At 40.7% G+C, this 21871-nt stretch overlaps 1 protein-coding gene across 1 annotated transcript in view; it reads right to left on the bottom strand.

Annotated features, from left to right (window-relative positions):
* Positions 1–21871, bottom strand: part of Ppp3r1 (protein phosphatase 3 regulatory subunit B, alpha) — a 45138-nt gene that overhangs the window by 5797 nt on the left and 17470 nt on the right. The window contains exons 2-5 of the mRNA XM_075944396.1: positions 15651–15690; positions 2204–2380; positions 717–776; positions 188–372 (exon numbers count right to left, since the gene is read on the bottom strand). Of these exons, the coding sequence (XP_075800511.1) occupies positions 188–372; positions 717–776; positions 2204–2380; positions 15651–15690 (462 nt within the window). The remainder of the gene's footprint in view (positions 1–187; positions 373–716; positions 777–2203; positions 2381–15650; positions 15691–21871) is intronic.

Below are 21871 nucleotides of genomic sequence, written 5' to 3'. Positions count from 1 at the left end.
ATGTATACTATTTCTTGAGAATAGTATCTCTTAATTACCAGCAGTTAAAACATATTCCAAAATTTGAATGTGAGGCAATTGGGTGAAACAGAATTTCAAATCAAATTAATGCTTATGCAACTGTCTAGTCAATGGTCCTTAAAAGGTTTTAGAACACACTAACAGAAGAGTCAGCCTTCACACTTACAGCACAGAATTCCTCAAAGGATATTCGCCCGTCTCCGTCCTTATCTGCATTTATGATGGTCTTGTCTACAATCTGCTGTAACTGTGTATCTTTCAGGTTATTCCCCACCATCATCTTCAACACCTGGAAGAGTTCCCCATTGGAAATATAGCCATCTTTATCCATGTCATAGATACGGAAAGCAACTAAAAACAAACAAGAAACAGGCAAATCAACGCAATTATAAGGCAGATACAAATACTATAAATGAAAAGCTGTATTACCAACTATCTAGAGTTTACTATGAAGATGGCACCTTTTAAAATATAGAAGCTACATACACAGTTTGACTTAACATTAACTGATTAGAAGTTGAGCTATGGAGTGTAGACTACCCAGGCACAAGAACCAGTACAACTTACAGCACGTGATGTGCCTGTTCTCAGAAACATCTGCTTTCCAGCTACACCGCTACAAACAGCGTATATTCAAATATACTACTAGCTGCAAACATAGTAAGTGCAATGGGAGTTTAAGGGAGAATACTTACACCTCAACTTCTGTTCCTTATCGCCTTTGACACTGAACTGAGAGACTCCTTCAATGAATTCTAAATAAAAGTTGAAAATGTTTATAAATCACAACTTTAAATTTTTATACAGAAAAGCAACTGAATATTCAAAGGGTTATTTCTTGTGCAAAACACTAAAGATAGTGAACAGAGAAATCCTGTCTTGAAAAACCAAACCAAACCAAAACAGTAGCGCTGAAAAACCAGTATGTTAATTTTAAAGCTTCCAAACACAAGGTTTCTTTTTTTTTATTTAAACTTTTAATTTTATTTGAGTTCTCAAGATTAATCAATTTGAGTTATATGTTAAGGCCTGCAAAGCCATTAACACTCAAAACCACCCTTTAAGGATATTTATTTAACCAGTTTTCTTTATACTATGACAAGAAAAAGACTGTACATTATTTTAGCAAAACAAAGAAGCATTTAGGTTTGTAGCTATACTTTGTTTGTAATGTAACAAAGCTTGCCTGAAGAGGGAAGTGCAGAGCTAAGCCACTAGGTAGGCCAGGCAATGGTGGCACACACTTTAATTCCAGCACTTGGGCGAAAGGGGCAGAGGGATCTCTCTGAGTTCAAGGACACCCTGGGCTACACAAGATTGAATCTGTCTACTTAAAGAGAAACAGAGCTCACACAAAAAATAATGCCAGCACTTGGGATCACAGTCTTTATTCCCGCACTAGGGAGGTGGAGACAGGACTGATATGGCTGGGTGGAGAGAGGAGACAGGAGCTCAGAGCAGTCTGAGGATGCAGTCTGCGGCTTCATGGAGAAAGGACTGCCCTCTCAGTCTGAGGTAGGTAGAGGTAAGAGCTAGTAGCTGGCTGTTCTGCTTCTCTAATCTTCACACAGCTTTATTTTTTAGATTACAAACAAAATATCACTACATATGTTTCCATTCCAAAACATGCAAAAAATACTGTTAGAAATTTCTAGAAAAATTATTTACTTACAATCTGGTAAACAATAATTCTTAAAAAACAAAACAAGAACATTGACAATTCTAGCTAAATGTGTATTTTTAAAAGCTTAAGATCAAATGTACAATGGTACATAAGTTGATCAATATTTGCATAAAAGATTCCTCGATGTCGAGCTGAAATGAAGGACACATGGGCTACCAAAATTGACCATTACAGGTCTCATTAAAATAAATTTTTAAAAAAGGTAAGAAAAAGGAAAAAATATAGTTTTTAATATTGTTAAGCTGTCCTTGAATGAGAATGATTTTTCTTAAAACAGGAAATATTAAATGTTCCTTTTTGTGGTAGACTATACTCTTAAAGACACACATCAACAATTTATGAAGCAAAAAGGATAATTAAATCTACATAACAAACTTTCAAGTTTTAGCATAAACTTTAATTATAAAATCATCAAAAATAGACACTTAAAAAAACTAGTTTCATTTTTGTTTAGAGTGTGCTAAGATTAACTTTAAAAACAAAATGGCCCTTCATTACCTTTGAAGTCCACCTCTCCATTTCCGTCTGTGTCGAAGATGTCTATTACCCGCTGCACTAAAGGGTTCTGTTGTAACTCGGGCAGAGACATGAACTCTTCCACACTCAAAGAACCGGAATTGTCCAAATCAAGCTTCTTGAATCTCTTTCCTAGCCTTTTAATTTCATCAGCATCAACTAAAAGCAAACCAAAAAGTAGCAAGATTTTAACTTCCAATTTGATCTAAGAAACCACAAATTGCTTCTAAGTAAATACAACAAATATTTTTGCTTGGTTACATTTCTATTTGTTCCTGCCATAGCCTATGGTTGCTAGGCAGCCAGCTATCCCAGAGTGACAATGCTTTACCAAGCTGACTGTGGAGGTCTGTGATACACACTGAATCAGTTTCTGCTCCTTTATTTTCATTTTTAAAGTATAACTTATGTCTAATACCCCATGATTAAAAATACCAACCTTTCCCACCCATTTTACCCAGCAAAATATTCGGGGACTTTATGTGGGTTTCTTGAACATTCTTTCCGGTTTTTCAACATTCTTCCAGGTATGAACAACTATAACACACCTTTTACTTCTCTCCTCAAAACTCACTTTTCAGTACTTCTAAAGAAAAGCAGAGGGTACAGAGATGGCCAAGTACTTAAGAGCCTGCTAGCACTTCCAGAGGACCCACGTTCAACTACCAACCAGCACCCACATAGTAGTTCTTCTAGGGAGTCTGATGCCCTGTGCTGGTCTCTGAGGGCACCAGGAACTTAAGTGGTGCACAGACATACATGTAGCCAAAACATACACACACATAAAATTTAGAAAAGAAAATCCGGTGTCAAAGTACCTTCTAAATATCTATGTTTATGACATACACACATGATACTCATCGTAGGAACTTAAAACTAAAGGGTACACTTAAAATATAAAAACATATTAAAATGGATACAGCAAAAAAATATCTATGATACTAAAGACCAGAATCACAGGATGGCACTGATGTCTCCCATAATTCAAAAAAGGTGAAGAAGTAATGTCAGCAAAATATGGACCTCTATGTATTAATGGAGATTTCCCCAGTACAAATACTCTAAGACTTACACTCACAGGAATGCACAGAAGACATCACATCTAGCAGACATCACAGACTAGCCTTGTCTCACATACGTGCATTGACAGCTGGGTGAAACCTAACTCTCCAAGCTGCTTTTGTGATAAAACGTGGAACATGTCCTATAATTTGGTAAATTATGCCAAAGGCCCCTGTAACAGAGCACACTAAAGAACATGGTATCCACCATGGCAGCTGGTAGTTACAGCTTACTGTACTGTGCAGCGTTCTTCAGAGTATGGGGGGGGAATATTTATGTCACATGTATGTGATTACATATATACGTGTGTGTATATACATATATACATACACACACACGTATATATGTATGTATCACTCATCTTAGAAGACCAAAATTCTCGTCTCAAAAGTGTAGCATCTGCCCCTGATTACCTGGTATAAAGCTGACATGGAAGGCAAAGCCAAAAAGTGTTTAGGGGTGGAGGCCAAAAAAAGAAAAAGGTGTTTGACGTCAAGATCAGAAAACACAAAGTTCAAAAAAGGAAGCATAGTTCTCTTCACACACTGCCTGCAGTAAGACCTGCTGCGATCACGGTAACATATCAGATGGGATTTAACTATGGAAATGCCAGTTTTTACCAACCTACCACCCATGGAGACAGCCCTCAAACAGCTCAATCTAATCCTGTGCCGCCATTCAGGCTTTAGCGGTAACCAGTCAGCAGTGCTGTGCGTAAGCAGCGAAGCATACGTTCCCACATCATCTGACCCTACTACCTTTTACCAAAAATTTCATTTCTCCTTTAAAAAAAAAAAACAAAAAAAATAAACTTCAGTCTTTCATGTGTTTCACCAAACTGTAACATGTGGTTTTTCCACTTTTTAGAAGGACAGCTATAAAAATATTTTTTCCTTTCAAAACAGGGTATTTTCCTGAGGGAAGGCCTCACTGTGTAGCCTTGGCTGGCCTGAAGTCGCTGTGCAGACTGCACTGCCCTTGAGTTCAGAGGATCTGCTTGGCTCTGCCTCCCAGGTGCAGAGTACCGTTTCTTTACAGCTTACCTATCAAACTGAACTGTGTGAACCCAACTGAACCGTAATGCCACACTTAGGCAGAAGAGTTTTTAAAAGTGATCAAAATTTCATGATTATGTACTTTTAGTATGTTCCAAATCCAGTCTAAATTATCTTAGACCTTGGTTTCCTTGGTAACTGTAACCTTTGATCCCTGTACCTGAGCTAACACCCTACTGACTATTATTAGGTATATTAACTTAGCAGACCATGGTCTTCCAGCGACCCAAAAGCTAAGAATGTTAACCAGGAGCATCTGAACCTACAGCAAAGATTTCTCGGCTTCAAGGTAATCTAGTCATCACAGATCCTCGTCAACAGATTTCCTTAAATACATTAGTTTTATAACTTCCGTTCATTCTGCAGCTATCAAGAAGGAATTTAATGGTGACGTGTTATTCAGATAACCCGACTGTCCCCGACATAGAGTCACTTTTATTTGTGTAGAGAAGACTGTCTTCCCACTGGAGTCCAGGATGGGATTCGCTGTTTCTGCCATCCCACATGACTCACAGGAGCATCTACTTCACACTGCTGCCTAGGACGATGCACCCCGCGATCTGCGCTGCCTTCCCAGGTACATGAGAAGTTCCTTCTGGGGCCTGGATCTCCTCTTTGGTCAGCAGTCTGGTATGTTCTAAACCAGGTCGTTGGATGACCCTCACTGCAGAGTGGCAGGCACAGCCTTTGTCTGCCATCTTTCCTCCACCACTCTTCTGGCTTAGCATTTGCTTCTGCCTCTTCTGTTTCCTGTCACCTGGCTACTTTAGTATAGAAATTCTCTGAGCAACTAATCCTAGAAACACTGAAGAGGCCTATGAATTTTCCAGTCCTATAGGGTGCAGGTGTTAAGGGGACCTTCCTAGGACCTTCAGTGGTCTCAAAGGGAAGCCCTGAGGTGGCATACTTCCTGCCTAAATTGGGAAAAAACTTCCATGTGTGCAAGACATACTTACAGGTAATCTTTTAAATACTGGGCTGCCTCATGACACCCCAAACTTCTGTGAGATAATATTCCTAGTTATTAGTTCCATGGGAGGAACTAAGTACCTCAGGGTGAGAGCAAGGAAACCACTCTTGTTAGCTGCACAGAAATATAATCCAAAAAAAATCCCATCAGATCACATAAACAGTTTTAGGAAAGAAGGGGGATAAAAGACTAAAATGGGAAATAAAACTTCAGGAAAGGAAGCATTTGCTGGGGAAGGGCTAATTAGTAACTAGCTGACTTCCAGTTTACAGTTAGCATTCTACCTGGAGAGCTGCGAGTACTTGGGGAAGTGGAGAATAGCTGATATTCCGGAACGGTCTACTCACTTATTTTTTACATACTACAAGTTCCAATTATAGGCAATCAAAATATTAAAAATAGCCAGCCTAATGGGAATTTAAAAGCAACCCAAGAAATGAAGAAATTAGTAGTTTAAGAGAAATTCAAGTGTTTAGCAAACTATGGAACTCGAGGAGCAAAGGAACTATTAAGGCGCAGGAAGCCAATCTTAGAGACACCACGGAACTGAAGGCGAGTTCTGAGGGCCCCAGCTTGCTCAGCCCCTCGCCTCTCTTCTCTGGCTTTGCCTCCTCACACTCTCCTCCCTGCCTTAGGAATTCCCAAGGAAACAAAGTTCTGCATCAAAGGAAGACACTGTTACATCCTCTACCCCGGAGCCTAAGGGGAGAGAAGAGTTGATACAATCTGTTCTCTGGACAAAAGCCCAGCTGCACATGTCCTCAATTAGAGCTGGACTCTGAGATCTGCTAAGGAACTTCAGGGTTCTCTGGCTTTATTCATTAGAAGAAAAGTTCACTTGCAAGGACATTTCCCTTTCTACTCATCAGCCCCTGAAACAAGAAAAATAGCAGTCTATGGGCACACGACATGTCGCCTTCTGATCTTATTTAGGTTAAGTTGTGGGGTTTTTTTACCTTGTTTTCAGAACATGCCAACTTTAATATGATGATTGTGCTATGTGATTTTAGTTTCTTGATAGTTTATTTTCCTAATGCTGCTGGTTTCACATTAGATAATAAATCCCATTTATCTACTGGTCTAGCTGTCAACCTCCATGGGTGATTTGATTTTGTGTATGTATGTGGGAGACTACAATACAGCCTTTGCCTCTGCCTACTTGCTCGTTTTTTTCCTCACCCCTTCTGCTTCTAAGAAACTGGGTCGTCCAAGCCCATCCTAACCGAAGTACAGATACAAAAGATAATTATCAAACTAACTTGGGATTAAAGAAAGAAATACGAACTTATGGTAACAGCAATAGGGTTTATTTAAGACAGAACACAAAGTTTTGGCTGGGCAAAGTAATACATAACAAACAGGCGATCTTGATTTCACTTTTGTTAGAACATGGGCCTGCCCCTAAAAGACAGTAGTCACTTAAAACCCCACAGCCAGAGAACAGGCCACACCTCCCTGCAGCAACAACCCCCATTTATGGTCCTAACCAGGATCTGGCCCCTCCATGCTCTGAGACACCCCCTCTTCTGCATCTCAGTTTGTCTCTCTTCTTCTCCCCCCTTCTCTCCCATCCTTTTCACTTCTTTTTTCTCCCCTCACTCTGACGTTACTCTCCAGACTTTAAAGGGAACTTCTCCATCCCTTAAGGTTACAACATATTCAGAGCTCCACATATACTGTACTGTTTCTGACATGGCCTCCTTTTTTCTTGATCTACTGTGTTTCTTGGAAGCAATTATTGTCGCTCTTCCTTTAGAATATTAACAACTTTGTTCAGGGTCAAAGGACTCAACTTAAAAACTGTAGCATCTTGACATATCTCTCTCCCCTCCTTTCCTTCCACCTGTTCAAGTGTGATGCCTGCATACATTCCGTGGGAGGTCAGAGGACTCAACTTAAAACTGTAGCATCTTGACATATCTCTCTCCCCTCCTTTCCTTCCACCTGTTCAAGTGTGATGCCTGCATACATTCCGTGGGAGGTCACAGGTAAGAGAGCACTAGATCTGGAGTTAAAGGAAGTTGGGACCCACCTGGTTTGGATGGTGGGAATCAACTCTATTCCTTCCAAAGAACAATACGTGCTCTTTCTTAACTGCTCAACCATCTCTCCAGCATAAACAAACTGTCATGGTCTTCTTATTTTATTTGAGACAGGTTCTCATTGTATAGCCTTAGCTGGCATTTACTTCAAGAGATCCATCTACCTCTACCTCCAAAATGCTGGGATTAAAGATATAAAACAGCACCCAATGCTTACCTGACAAGGTTTAAGAGCCCTTAGTTAGCAAACTGTCACAGTGTATCTTCCAGCTTTACTGTTCCCAAACCGACTTGTAACATACTTTGTCCTTAGAGTTTTGGTTTTGTCTAGCTTCAATTTGTACAACCCTTCTATGTTTGCAGCTCTGCCTCTTTAATCAATGTTCTAAAGAAGCTCCATGATTAGTTGTTATTCTATGTTTCTCCAGCTAAAAACGTATTTTAATATGCTCTATTTTCCCCCTTGAAACCTTCTCTTGGGTTGCTGCAAATGGAAAGAAAGTTGACACTTTAGAGGAAGAAAATCTCATTCGAAATAATTCCGCCTACTTAGTGCATTCCTGCTAATTACATAGTAACCACTGAATAATGTTATTGGGCAAATACTCAAATTATTTGCAAAATTGGTTCTATTACATAAAATTTTCATTGTGCTTATCATCTTCCATTCTCTTGATTAGGAGCTAAATAAATAGCACAGTATGAAATCAACTTTCAAAATTGACAGTTCTTTCCTCATTAATTAACATGTGCCAGGTATGGTGGTACACCTGGGAGCAAAGCCTGGGAGATCTCGGTGAGTCTGAGGCCAGTCTGGTCTTCACAGTTTCAGGCTAGCTGAGTTTACATAGTGAGACACTGCCCCCCCCCCCGCCAAATTTAAAATAAATAAATAAATAAATAAATAAATAAATAAATAAATAAATAGGTGTCCCATGAATCTAGGCATCTCTAGTAAATGTAGATTTTAAGTCTTGGTTCCAGTTTTTCTATGGAAACTCCTGGGAAACAAAGAAGTAAGAGAGCCTGAACCAGGAGATGACGTCAGTTAGGAAAGCCATCACACCAAGGCATCCTCGGCTTCACTGACAAGGACCCATCCAGCACTCACAGCCACCTCCTATATTATACAACTGCAGCTTTGGGCTGGCAAGATGGCTCAGTGGTGGGGTGCTTACAGTCACGCCTAAGTTTGATCCCTGAACCCACATGGTTGAGAACTTATTCTTGCAGAGTTTCCTTGGACTTCCACACGTACCAACACATAACATATAACACGTACAAACACATGAGCACACACACAAACCTCCAGGGTATACACTTGTCATCCCATATATCACCCCAGATATGTGCAATTCCCTATGTGGGAACCTTCAGATGACTTCCAAACTGTGTTTACCGACTCTATCAACAAAACTCAAAACCCTCCTGGCTGCATTTCCACTTACTCCTTATGGTTATGTATATGTAAACTTATTGAACAGTGTGTTTACTTAAATGATAGGAATAACCCTGCTGCTGGCTTTAGAGGGACCACAGCAGGCTGTCCGAGTTACTCACGCTTTCGTAATGGCTGCTAAGCAAGGCCTCCTTTTACAGGAGCCAAATGTCCACGACTCAAAGTTCTCAAAGGAACTCTCAAAAAAATTCTCTCACGATCCAAGATAAATTGGATTTTGAAAAATTCCAATTTCAAGATCAAACAGGTTAAAAGTTCCAGCATGGGAGAGGGCGAACTCCTGAGGCCCCCGCCCTAGGTGAAGCTGTTGCTGGCTGGTACTGGCAGGTGCTCCAGGCCCCAGCAATGAGCCATGCCCACGTACATACGGGCAGCCTTAGCTGAATTTCATAGGTTAAAGACATCAGTTTTAAAGGGAAGATGCTAAGTTGGGAATGAGATATCTCAGACAATGTGGAGGGAGTTGGAGGGTGAGCAAGCTGTCCTGATACATTTTAAAGAAATTTCATGACGGCAGGCACTTATTTTAAGTCTTCTAAAAAGAACTCCATTTGGGGGAATGCCTCTACTTTAGATCCCAAACCACTATAGCGAAAACAACAAAATTCCTTCCTACATTTAGAGAAAGAAGGGGTGGGGAGTTATTAACGGGATCCAACCTACTGAATACCTGTTGCTACTGATATTACCAATATTAAGATACAACAAATTCTTAGACGCGATGGTCAATCTGTTATAGCTGCAGCGTAACCTATCCTGATGACCAATACGCTGTGCCATGGGCCAGAAGCACTCTATTCCATACACTCTGATAGGAGCCAGGTGAGGGATGCGCTACAGAGGAGTGTGGAGGGCTCTGGGAAGTCGTAGGCATGCTCAGACTTCTGCCTACACCAAGCAACTCTCACATATTATCTTGTTAGGAATAGCTAAAGCTTTTGGGTTGGCTCTTTATCAAGTGTGCCAAAGCAATCTAGTCTCCAATGGCAACCAAAACTGTCCCAGTGCAACACCAAGAGATCTTTCTGGAGGTACTGGATACTGGAACTAGCTAAACACTTAACGACATACCAAAAAAAGGATGAATGCTCAGAAGTAGGACATATAGAATATTATTGCAAATAAGGAGGAATTCACAACCTAAGGAACTGTACATTTTTCTTTTTTAAAGTATTAAGAAATCTTCATGGTATCCTATAGTGTTCGTCAGAGCTATAAAAATACTAAATAGCACATGTATTTTGCCAGTAAAATGTAAAGGACAACATTAAAAAGTAACACCTATTGGAATTCCCTTTCTGACTGTGAAATAAAAATAAGATTTGGAGGCTAGCAAGATGGCTTGGCAGGTAAAGACATGGACCAAATACCTGAGATCTGTCCCTGGAACACATATGGAAGGAGAGAAATGACTCCCAGCTATACCATCCTTTCATAGGGACTCTAAGGAAAGAGTGGAACTGTCCACTCCAGGAAGATAGACTGGAGATTCCTAACTGAAACTCATAAAGAGAAACACGCCATGTTTCCTCGGTTTTGAATTCATAGAGACGACACGAAAGGAGAAGCAAGACTGTCTGAGGGAAAGGGGAAAACAGGGGGATGAGATTACAGCACATTACACACTGGAACACACATAGGGGGATATGATTACAGCTCATTACACACTGGAATACATGGCTTTGTGCAACCTCCACTAAGTACTCACAGTGAGTATAATGTCAATAAAAACAAGAAGCTTTCTTACAGACCAGCAGTGTAATATTTACAGTCTGAACAAAACAGATCAACTACCAAATGAACAAAGCAAAGGAAGTTATTACCAATATATGAAAGACTGAAGCAATATATTAAAATATGGATAGTCACACACATTTCAGCTGTCTATTTTCTTGAGCATGAAACCTCGGTGGTTTAAGAGCCTAGACTACAGACTGGGAGATGGTTCAGAGCACTCTCTGCTCTTGCAGAGAACCTGACTTCAGATTCCTGTACCCTCATCCAGGGACCTAACAACTGCTTCTAACTCCAGATTTGGGGAATCCTCCCCTGACGCACACAGAGACCTAGGCATAAACATAATTAAAAATAAAATGGCTAGATTTTAGATATGTACCATAAATTTAGAAGGCAAAACTAACTCATTTGGGCTTTCAAAGCTTCTAGATTAAAATTCTTTAGATACTTAAAAATTATCAGGTAAAGTCAAAGGGACAAAGGTAGACATCACCAACAAACACCTCATCAACTGGACGTACTGACAGCTGCTCATAATTCAATTCCAATATCCAGAAGGTCAAGGCAGGAGGGCCAGAAGTTGAAGATCAACTTTAGTTTCAGATAAAGTTCAAGGCCAGCCTGATATACACATGAAAACAAACAAAAAAAAAAGTAAACCAGCAATTTCTAAGGTAGATGTGGAACATGTCTACGAGGCAAAGGCTGAAGCAAAGTACAGCTTTAAATTCAAGTACAATCTCACAGCTGCAGGCTAGGCTTGGCTAGACAGCAAAACACAAGTACAGACTGGTTCCAACAAATTCAAACCCAGAAGAGTGATTTCAACAGCACGAAACCCAAGAAGCAACAACTCACTGGAAGGCAAGAGGATCAGAGTAAGGCAGAACTAGCCCCAGCAAAAGGGCTAGCAGAGCTGCTTCTGCTGATGCCAGCAGAATGATCCGGAACTCTGGAAGCTTCAAGCTATCATAACCTACCAACAGTCTCCAATACAATCCCAAAGACTCCACCCTTCCCTGAGAAAGGCCCTTTCATGGGATACCTGGTGACCACTAGTCAGTCAACACGAATGACTAAGGTCGTTACATCAAGTCCTCAGCCATCCACATCCTTACTGTTCACTGCAGACACTCCTGTTTCTGGAACAGCTGTCTGGTGTTACCAAGGTTTTCTCCTAGAGAACACTTTTTCTGCGGGCCAAGGGAAGCACACTGCACACACTGTTTCTTTTCTGTGGTGGGGCTTCCTTACTCCTCACCTCCCAAGGTCAGTCACTGTTCCATTCCCGAGAGTGCACAACCTGCAAACATCTTCCCTCAAACTACTGTGCTACCCAGTCAGGGTTCTACTACAGACAACTCAGATGAGTCATTTGACAGACCACAGACAAACCGTCTGTTGTTTCTTGAGACAGTTTCATGACATACTCTAGGCTGGCCTCCAACACGTGGTGACCCTCCATCCTCAGCTTCCAAATGCTGTAGTTACCTTACCATGCCTAAGTTTAGGCACTGATTTTTAACAATAGAAGAACAAGAGAGAAGGAGAGGCAGAGAGGGTGGGGGAGAACGAGACAAGGACTGTATTAACCTTTAAGACATTCCCAAGTCTCCCTATGGAACTGCATATCAAATCAAGCATTGCCTACCTACCCTAAAAATCAGGAAGCTACAAACTTAATCTCAAGCTTCCAGGTCCAGAACGGTACAAAGCCACAACAGTACAAATCACACCAGAATTCTACAGGAAAAAAAAAAACAAGTCCTGGGTCATTTTACTTTACAAACCCTACACAACTTTACCTGTGGCAGAAACAAAGCAACCCAGAACTGTGGCTGCCAAGGGATCGGATAGGTACTTGCTAGCTTTACAATTTCTAAATACCAGAGCATGGTTGGAGCCACCCTAACCAATGCTGATAACGTAAAGCAAAATTCTACTTTTCCACACTGACAGACCCTACTAGAACTGGAAAACACTGTGACAGGTATGGTGCTTACAAAGGGGGATTACTAGCAATATAAAAAAATAAAAACAGACAAATAAACAAATGAACAAAGCCGCCAACACCAAGAGAAACTGAGGGAATGAAGTTGTTCAGACACAATAGAAATTACAATGTGAAGATTAAGGGGAGCAGGTCCATAAACAGTATAGAAACAGTATGACTGGGCTGGAAAGACGGCTCAGAGGTTGAGAGCACTGACTGTCCTTCCAGAGGTTCTCAGTTCAATTCCCAGCAACAACATGGTGGCTCACAGCCATCTATAATGAGATCTGATGCCCTCTTAGGAGGGTGGGAAAACAGGCAGGCAGAACATTGTGTATGTAATAAATAAATCTTAAAAATTAAAAAAAAAAAAGGTATTATAAAAAAAAGGAGAAAACAGCAGTGTGACCAAGCCCATAAGCCATGTGCTTTTTGTTTCTAAATATTACATCAGCAATGAAATAAGATGTAAAGATGTTATTCTACACACCAAATTTTTTTAAGATTTAATTTCTTGCCCCGGGGATTAACGGGAATCACAACGGGGACAAGTGTGGAGGTAAACTGTCAAGTGTCCCAAAGGCCACTCATCCACCTGGGCGGAGCCTCCACAGAGCAGCCCGTCCTTCAGTCACCAACAGCATGGGCCAGACAAAAGGGATCTCAGTGTCCTCAAAACTCTTACAACATACTGTTCAAGTACACCATTTACAGTCTAAATTAACACCCAGTCCTTCAAATAGTAAGCTTCCATCTAACATGTATATAAAATTAAGACCTGGGTTGGCAAAATAACTCAGAGGGTAAAGGGCCTTGAGGAGACCTGAGCTCAACCCCTGGAACTAACTTCCTCCAGAGTTGTCTTCTAGCTTACACACACACATACACACACACACACACACACACACACACACACACACACACACACACCATGCACTCATATGCACAACAGTAAGACTAAATAGTCAGGCATGAGCTAGGAATGGCCATAGGCTTACAGATTTGGATGCTCGGGCACAGGAGTTGACACAATTTAAAAGGATGAGGAGGTATGCTGGTCGAGAAAGTGTTTCACTGGGGTGATGGGCTTTGAGGTTTCAGAAAGACAAGTCAGGCCCAGAGAAACTTCCAATGACTGTGGATCTGGATGTAGGACACTCAGCTACTTATCCAGCAACATGCCTGCTTGCATGCCCCCATGCTCCCACCATAATGGACCTAAATATGAAATGTTTGGTTTATATATATAAATAGCCATGGTCACATATCTCTTAACAGCAACAGAACACTGACTAAGACACTGTATGAGTTGGTACCAAGGAACAGGGTATTGCTCTGATAGGCCTGCGCATGCTGCTTGTTGGCAGAATGTGAACTTTGGGATTCTGGATCAGGAAAGCAGGTTGAACGTGTCAAGCTGGTCTTCACGGGCCATCCTAGGAGAAGCACGGAAGACAGTGGCAAGGGTGATTTGAACTGAGGTTCAGCTACAGAAGTTTCAGAGGGGAAGAATATTAGTGCCCTGGACCATTCTTGTGGTATTTTGGCCAAGAATGTGGCCGCTTTCTGCACTTGTCCAAAAAAAAATCTCCCTCCCTCCCTCCCTCCCTCCCTCCCTCCCTCCCTCCCTCCCTCCCTCCCTCCCTCTCTCTCTCTCTCCCTCCTGCCCCTGTGGATTCAGATGTAGAACTCTCAACTACTTCTCCAGCACCATTCCTGCCTGCACACTACCATGCTCCCCTCCATAATAGGCTAAACCTTAACTTGTTTTAAAAAAAAAAGCCCCCAATTAAATGCTTTCTTTTGTAAGAACTGTCGTGGCCATGGTATCTCTTCACAATGGTAGAACACTGACTGGTGGATGCTTTTAGTCCCAGCACCACGGGAACAGAAGAAAACAGATCTCTCTGAGTTCAAGTCCAGTGTGATCTACATTAAAAATTTCCAGGCTAGCCAGGACTACAAGTGAGAATCTGCCCCACGAATAAATAAGCAAATAAATACAACTATACTGTGAAAACTTATCTCATAAAGAAACAAATAATTAATCAAGCAGGGCTACATTGTGAGAACCTTTATAATTCATAAATTAATAAATAGGGACCCATGGTGAGAGCCTGGTAAGCAAACAAATAAATGTGTGGGTAAGTAGGGCTGCACAGCAAGAACCTACCCCATAGTTCAGACAGACAGACAGACAGACAGAGATAGGTAGGTAGGCAGGTGGGCAGGTGGGCAGGTGGGTAGGTAGGGATGGGTAGGTGGAGAGATGGACAGATGGATGGATGAACAGATAAGACAGGGCTGCACAGTGAGAACCTGTTTTATAAATAAGAAAAACTGCTCAGCAGTAAAGGGACTTGCTGCCACACTTAATAACATATATCCAGTTGGATCCTCTGGACCCAACCCCGCCCACACATATGTAGAAATAGTCAAATGCAATTGTAATTAAAAAAAATCCCCCAAACCTATAGAGCAACACTTACAGTACCCAAGGGAGCCTTTGACAGCTGCCCTTTCCCTCTAGAGACCTGCTACCCTCCGATAGTCACCCGCCCCAGTCCATCCCAATCTGAAAAACTGCAAAAATGCAATTTAATACATCTGTTTCTCCTTCCTGCACGCACAGAAGGATCTACTCTCCAGTCGATGTGATAACTGACTGGGCTATGTGATAAGTACAAGCCCACGAAAGACTAGCTTTCGTGCTCTGGCAATTCCATCTCCCAAATGATTTGGGGAATGCTGGGTACAGCTATTAACATCACAAGGTAAAGGAGTCCAGATCCTTCGACCAACAAACAGAAAAAGCAAAACACAAGACAACATGATTACAAATTCACTCGGAAACTGCAAAGAACCCTCTGTGAACTTAGGACATGGAGATTTGGGATCATAAAATGTAATAATTACAATATGGTGCAGATACTAATCCTAAATTTAATTCTCTTCTCTGCTAACAAAATGAACATCTGATCCATGTGTTCTCCATTTTAAATGTGAGCACATTTGACACAAAAATCAACAAGTATGAATCATAGAGACGTAACACACACGTAGATTTATAAGCAAAACAAATGGTTGTTGCATGCATTATATTCAACTTACAGTGTGAGCACATTTCCAAAGGGTAACTCGCCTCATTTCCCTGGGGAAAGAAAGAAACAATTAGTTATGAGAAACACCCAAACGTCTTTGGAAAATTAAACAACTTTTTTTATGTGACAAGACAGGTAAATGAACCCCAAATTTATTATTTAGAATTATAAACTATACTTAACTGGTAAGAAAACATATTAAGCAATATTGTAGACAAAGGAAAGGGTAAGTTCTCATTAAAATTTATGCAAGCATTTGATAAAATATAGTTCAAGTTTTTTTTAATACCATAAACACACTACACACAAAACTCCACATGTTAGAGACTGTCAATGCAGTCACTTGTCTTGCTGGACAAACTAAGTTTGCTGACGTAGAACTCCTGAAGCTCCTGCCTCAACCCCCAAGTACTGAGGTTACAGGCCTCTGCTAATATATAGGGCTAATGAACTCATTTTGATGAAAAGTTCAGAGTGAAAACATTCCTGTCTTTTCTGCTTAATTAAAGTTTAATTACACCGCAAAACAACCTGTTAAGAAAAGCCTTGGCCTGGAGGGATGGCTTATAACCCAAAATATAAGAGTTCGGTTCCCAGCACCCATGGCTGCTCCTCCAGGTACAAAAACAAAAACAAAAACAAAAAAAAATGTGAGATGTGAGAGCATCTAGCCTAGTGGGGACAGAGCCAGCCCTGCGTGGGTCCTAGATGAGTAAGAAAGCAGATGAGTAAGCCCCGAAGAGAAGCCACTCAACAGTTCCTTCAGTTCCTTAACTGAGCAGTAAGGAATAGTCCAGAGGACACTGTTCCATGTTCTCCCCTTTAGGTCCTGTTTCCAGGCTCTCCCTTCAACAATGGACTCACGTGGAAGCATAAGCAAATGGGCCCTTTCCTCCACAAGTTGCTTTTGGTCATGGTGCTCATCACAGTGACAGAGACCCTAAAACAGTACTTTTTAATAAAAAACAACAAACAAAAAGACACTGTGTAGTCGGAGGCTACTTGTTTGTTCCCTGTTGCTCAGACCCAAAATAATTATACAAAACTGTACTAATTAAAATACTGCTTAGCCAATAGCTTAAGCGTATTGCTAGCTAGCTCTTATATCTTAAATTAATCCATTTCCATTATTTTATATTTTACCACGAGGCTCATAGTTTACCGGTAAAATTCCCCAGCGACTGTTTCCTTCCGGCAGAGGCTACATGGTGTCTCACTGACTCTGCCTCCTCTATATCTCCTTTCCAGCCTGTCTATGGTCTGTTAAATCATTGACTGAAAGCAGCTTCTTTATTCACCCACAGCATACAGAGGGGAATCACAACTGCAATACAGGCTGGAGACTGTCCTGTGCTTTGCATAGACTTCAGACATTTTACCCTCAATGCTTGCCTGACGCTACTTCTGAAGGTGGTGATTGATTTCTTCTTCAGTTTCCAGGGACCGGGGGCAAAGATGATGGAGGGGTCTGACCCTCAGCATCGCACAAAGTAGGGAGGGGCTAGCTGGGAGGTTGACGTGTTCATTCATTTCTAATATTGGTAATCTTAATTTTAATCACTTAAGATATGTCCTCTCAGAGGCAAGCTTGGTGGCAAAGGCCTGAAATCTACCACTTAGGATGTGGAGCAGGGAGATCAGGAACTCACAGCTAGCATGAAATAAAATAATAAAACCCTTCAGTTCTCACATCAGGAGCACAGTGTCTCTCCTTCTGGGTATTTAGTAAGTAAACCTTGGGGGAAGTTATTTCCAGACTAGGTAAATCCCTAAACTACACTTAAACTTCACCCAGTAGCTTTAACAACTAGAGACAGTATCAGAGTCAACTGTATTGTGTTTATTACCATGGTAGCAGATTTCTAAGATGGTCACAAAATTGTGTATTATCCTGTGCTTGTGTAATCTGCTTTTTAAAAAATTGATGTAAAACTAAGGTATGATTACAATTAATTCTGTAATTAGGTTATATATTACTGCAGAATCTATTGTGCTGATAGTCTTTGCATTTTTCAGCTTGCATACTTGATCAAGTGGCAAGAAACTTGAAGGGGCCTTCAGTCAGCCAAGGAACCAACTGCCCACAGCTGATTAACATAGCTAAGAATCTTTCTCTCAACCAAACCTTCACTTGAGACTCTGTGCCCCAGACACCCTGATTCCAACTTTTTGGTACAGTAAACATTGAAATTATAAATGTGTTTTAAGCCACTGACGCTTTTGAATAATGGCAACTGACACGACTGTCATGTGGCGATTTTCTAATTTTATCATCCTTCCAACATGTCTTGTTTCCTGTGAAGTTTTCCTTTCTCTCTCTCTCGAGATAGGGTCTCACTGTGTATGTAGTCCTAGCTGCTCTGGAACTCACTCCGCAATCCAGGTTAACTCTGGAACTCAGAGATCCACCTGCCTCTGCTGCCAAATGCTGGGATTAAAGGCGTGCAACACCATGCTTGGCATGGACTTGTGGATTTTTCTGACACTGAGCTATAATCATTTATCAATATTATCTAATCTAATGCTTAAATCACTTCAAATATCGCCAGTGACTTCCTACTCAGCGAGTGGGTTCCTGTGTCCTTCAGATCCGTGTACATCCTTCTGCACACTTTATACTTTCCGTGCTAGCGCCAGGAATTTCTCTAAGAAACTGGCCTCCTTTTGGAAAGAGACGCACTTTAAGTCCCGAATTTTAATCTGATTTATTCATACTTTATGTTTTTTTAAAATATTTATTTATTTATTATGTATACAATATTCTGTCTGTGTGTATGTCTGCAGGCCAGAAGAGGGCACCAGACCTCATTACAGATGGTTGTGAGCCACCATGTGGCTGCTGGGAATTGAACTCAGAACCTTTGGAAGAGCGGGCAATGCTCTTAACCACTGAGCCATCTCTCCAGCCCCCATACTTTATGTTTTTATACTACGACTAATACCTAACATACTGATTCTTCTTTCGTGGTACTATCTGGGTGTAACTTTTCCTATGGAAATTTACATCTGACTAAATTGATGTACTAATAATTTAAATATTTTCCTATATGTAAAGACAAGAGTATATTATTAATCCTCTTTAACAGAACTACTTGTAAGGAAAACTGCACAAATATAATGCAATATGGTATGCATGATCCAAGTTTAAACTGATGTTCTCAATACTATTCCTCCAACATAGAACTTTGAAAGTATAATCTAATCCATCTATGGATATCCGTGTGTGTGTGTGTGTGTGTGTGTGTGTGTGTGTGTGTGTGTGTGTGTGTGCGAGCGCGCGCGTGCCTGTGTATCTGTTTGTCTGTCAAGAAATTACAGAACCTAAGCTCAGAGGAAAGTGTCACTAAAGACAAAACTTTACAGTTTTGGAAATCAAAATTCTCAACATATACATGGTAAAATTACCTCACCCAAAGATCATAAAAACCCACATAACATGAATCCTAGCTGAGTGGGCAAGAAATTTGCCTGTAGTTCCAGTACTCAAGAAGCTGAAGCAAGAGGATCACTTGGGCCCACTATTTAAGCTGGCCTACAAAACACAGCTGAGACAGTTTTTCAAAACTTAAAAAGGGGGAGAAGGGTAGGCACAGTAGCACACACCTTTAACACCAGCAATCGAGAGACAGAGGCAGCAGGTAAGTTTTTATGAGTTTGAGACCAGCCTGGTCTACATATCAAGTTTCAGAACAGCCAGGGCTACCCAGTGAGACCTCGTCTCAAAACAGCAACAAAAAAAGTTAAAACTAAAACATCACTTAAAAAAAAAAAGAAAAAGAAAAGCAACCAAAATTTAAAGAATTTGAAGGAGAAATTTTTTAACTGCAAAACGAGCAAATAAGAAAGAGAGAAGAGGGCTGGAGAGATGGCTCAGTGGTTAAGAGCACTGGCTGTTCTTCCAGAGGTCCTGAGTTCAATTCCCAGCAAGCACATGTTGGCTCACAACCATCTATAATGAGATCTGGCATGCGGGCATACTCGGAGGCAGAATGTTGTATACATAATAAATAAATAAGTCTTTAAATAAATAGAGAAGAAATAGAGGTGGGAGTTGTGCTCATGTTTATAACCCTAGCAGCAAGCAGATGGGAGCCAAATGCCAGCAGCAAGGCCAGCCTCACCTAATCAGACTATCTCAAAACAACAAAAAACCTAATCCAGTGAACACAGCTCTATCATAATCTGTGTTTTTCTATATTCTTAGAATATGTGTTTATGTAGTCTATAAATATATAATCGATGATGATGTAGGATGCATATAAACAAACTAAGGAAAAACTTTAATCAGGAAGAGGTTAAGAGTAACAACAGAGACAATAATTCCCAATTTCCTCTTCACTGTAGATCTTCTATGAATCATAGTATTAGAACAGCACAAACTGAATATGATCGGTAACTGTAAGCTATGCTGGTTGCTAGACAACAAGAAATGATCCACATTATCCATTCCCCTCCTCCCTGCCAAGTGTCTTCAAAGCAACCTTAGGAGATGACATTTTCAAAATGACTTGCTGATCTAGTCTAATATAATCTAAACATTTACCTTTGTAAAAGTGTGTACGGTGTTTTATCTGCAAGGATGCCTGTGTCCGTTTGTAAAAGTGTGTACGGGTGTTTTACCTGCAAGGATGCCTGTGTCCGTTTGCAAGTCTCGTACTCTTGGAGGCCAAGAGAGGACATAGGTTCCCCAGGGTCTGGAGTCACAGTCATGTGGGTGTCAGGAATCAAATCAATAGCCCTCTGGAGAAGCAGTCAGAACCCTAACCACTGAGCCTCTCTCCCACCCTCACACATTTTCTCATTTACTAGCCATAGACGACACTACTCTAAGTCTTCCTCTTCAGCTCCTCAGAAGCAAATGCCTGCTTTGTTCACTATGTCCTTTACTGCAGGATACAGAGCATACCAACATATTCTAGTCCTAAAACATGCTTTCAGAAATATGAAGTCAAAATGCTGACTACCGAGCCACTATGGATGAACTTCCAACCATCTTTCCTCTCCGTGTCAACCACTCATTTGTTCAGGAACATTTGTCCACGACATTAAACAAACTCAAAAAGGGTGTGTGTGGGGGGGGGGGGGGTACTATATCCAAAATGGTGTTTTAGCAAGTAACCAGTATACTGCAGGTATCACCGCACAAGACTTCAGTGTCCGGATTTAAGAATATAATCCAAATGTATACGCTTCACATCGAGTATTGTTGGATGCAGCAAAAACGTGTATAAAAGGAAGCCTTCCGAGTCCACACAGATGCAATCTGCTGCTCTCTGTGATAGGTATGTCCTAACAATAGTACCGCTCTTCAAAGGACATCTTAAAGTCCTAAAACCCTTCGGATGCCTCAAATGTATTAATTGAAAACTTAATTACCTTTAAATTAGAACTAAACGAAGACATTTTAAAAGCAGAATAATCTGCTAATAGAGCAAAGAAAGACTCTAGAAGTTAACTGAACATAAGTGTGGAGGGAAAGGGGCACTCTAACATTCACTAAATGAAAGAGAAATGAATTGACATTTCTGTTGCTGGATCCTTGCTAAGAGACTTGACATTCATATCCGCATTTCCTCTCCAGCTACCCTTCAAGTAGGTAAGGGCAACCAGGTTAAGCAAGTACACAAAGATGGAAACAAAATGTGAACTAATTTGATGCTAATAAAACCGTAATACCAATACTCCTTGGTCTGTTGCACAAAATATAAAGGGAAGAAACACTTTCAAATTAATTTCACAAAACCAGTGCCATTCCAAAAGCAAAATCAAATAAAGAGAACAAAACTAGAAAACCACAGATCCGTTTCTCTGAAAAACAGAGAAATCTCAAAATATTTACAAACTGAATTCAGGAACACAGTAAAATGATTACACCATGACTTAAGTGGACTTCATCCTTCAAATGCAAGGTTGGTTCAACAAATGCAAATCAATAAATGTAATACATTATATAAAGTTAGAACAGTTATCATGCAATCATCATAATGGATGCAGAAAAGGCACTGAAGAAATTTAACAAACTTTCATGATAAAAGTCCTGGAGACATGAGGAATAGATGGAACATAGCTCAAAATAATAAAGAATCTATACAACAAGCTAACGGCTGATACCGTATTGAATGGATGAGAACTAAGAGATTTCCTCCAAAACCAGAAACAGAGAGACATCTACTCGTTTCCCTTACTCAATAAAGTACCCAAACCTTAACTATATCAACAAGGAGGAGAAAA

This window comes from Microtus pennsylvanicus, chromosome 12, assembly GCF_037038515.1.
Source record: "Microtus pennsylvanicus isolate mMicPen1 chromosome 12, mMicPen1.hap1, whole genome shotgun sequence".
Classification (NCBI taxonomy): domain Eukaryota; kingdom Metazoa; phylum Chordata; class Mammalia; order Rodentia; family Cricetidae; genus Microtus; species Microtus pennsylvanicus.
Note: the sequence above shows the minus strand (reverse complement) of the source record. Positions and strands in the feature narration are given on the sequence as shown.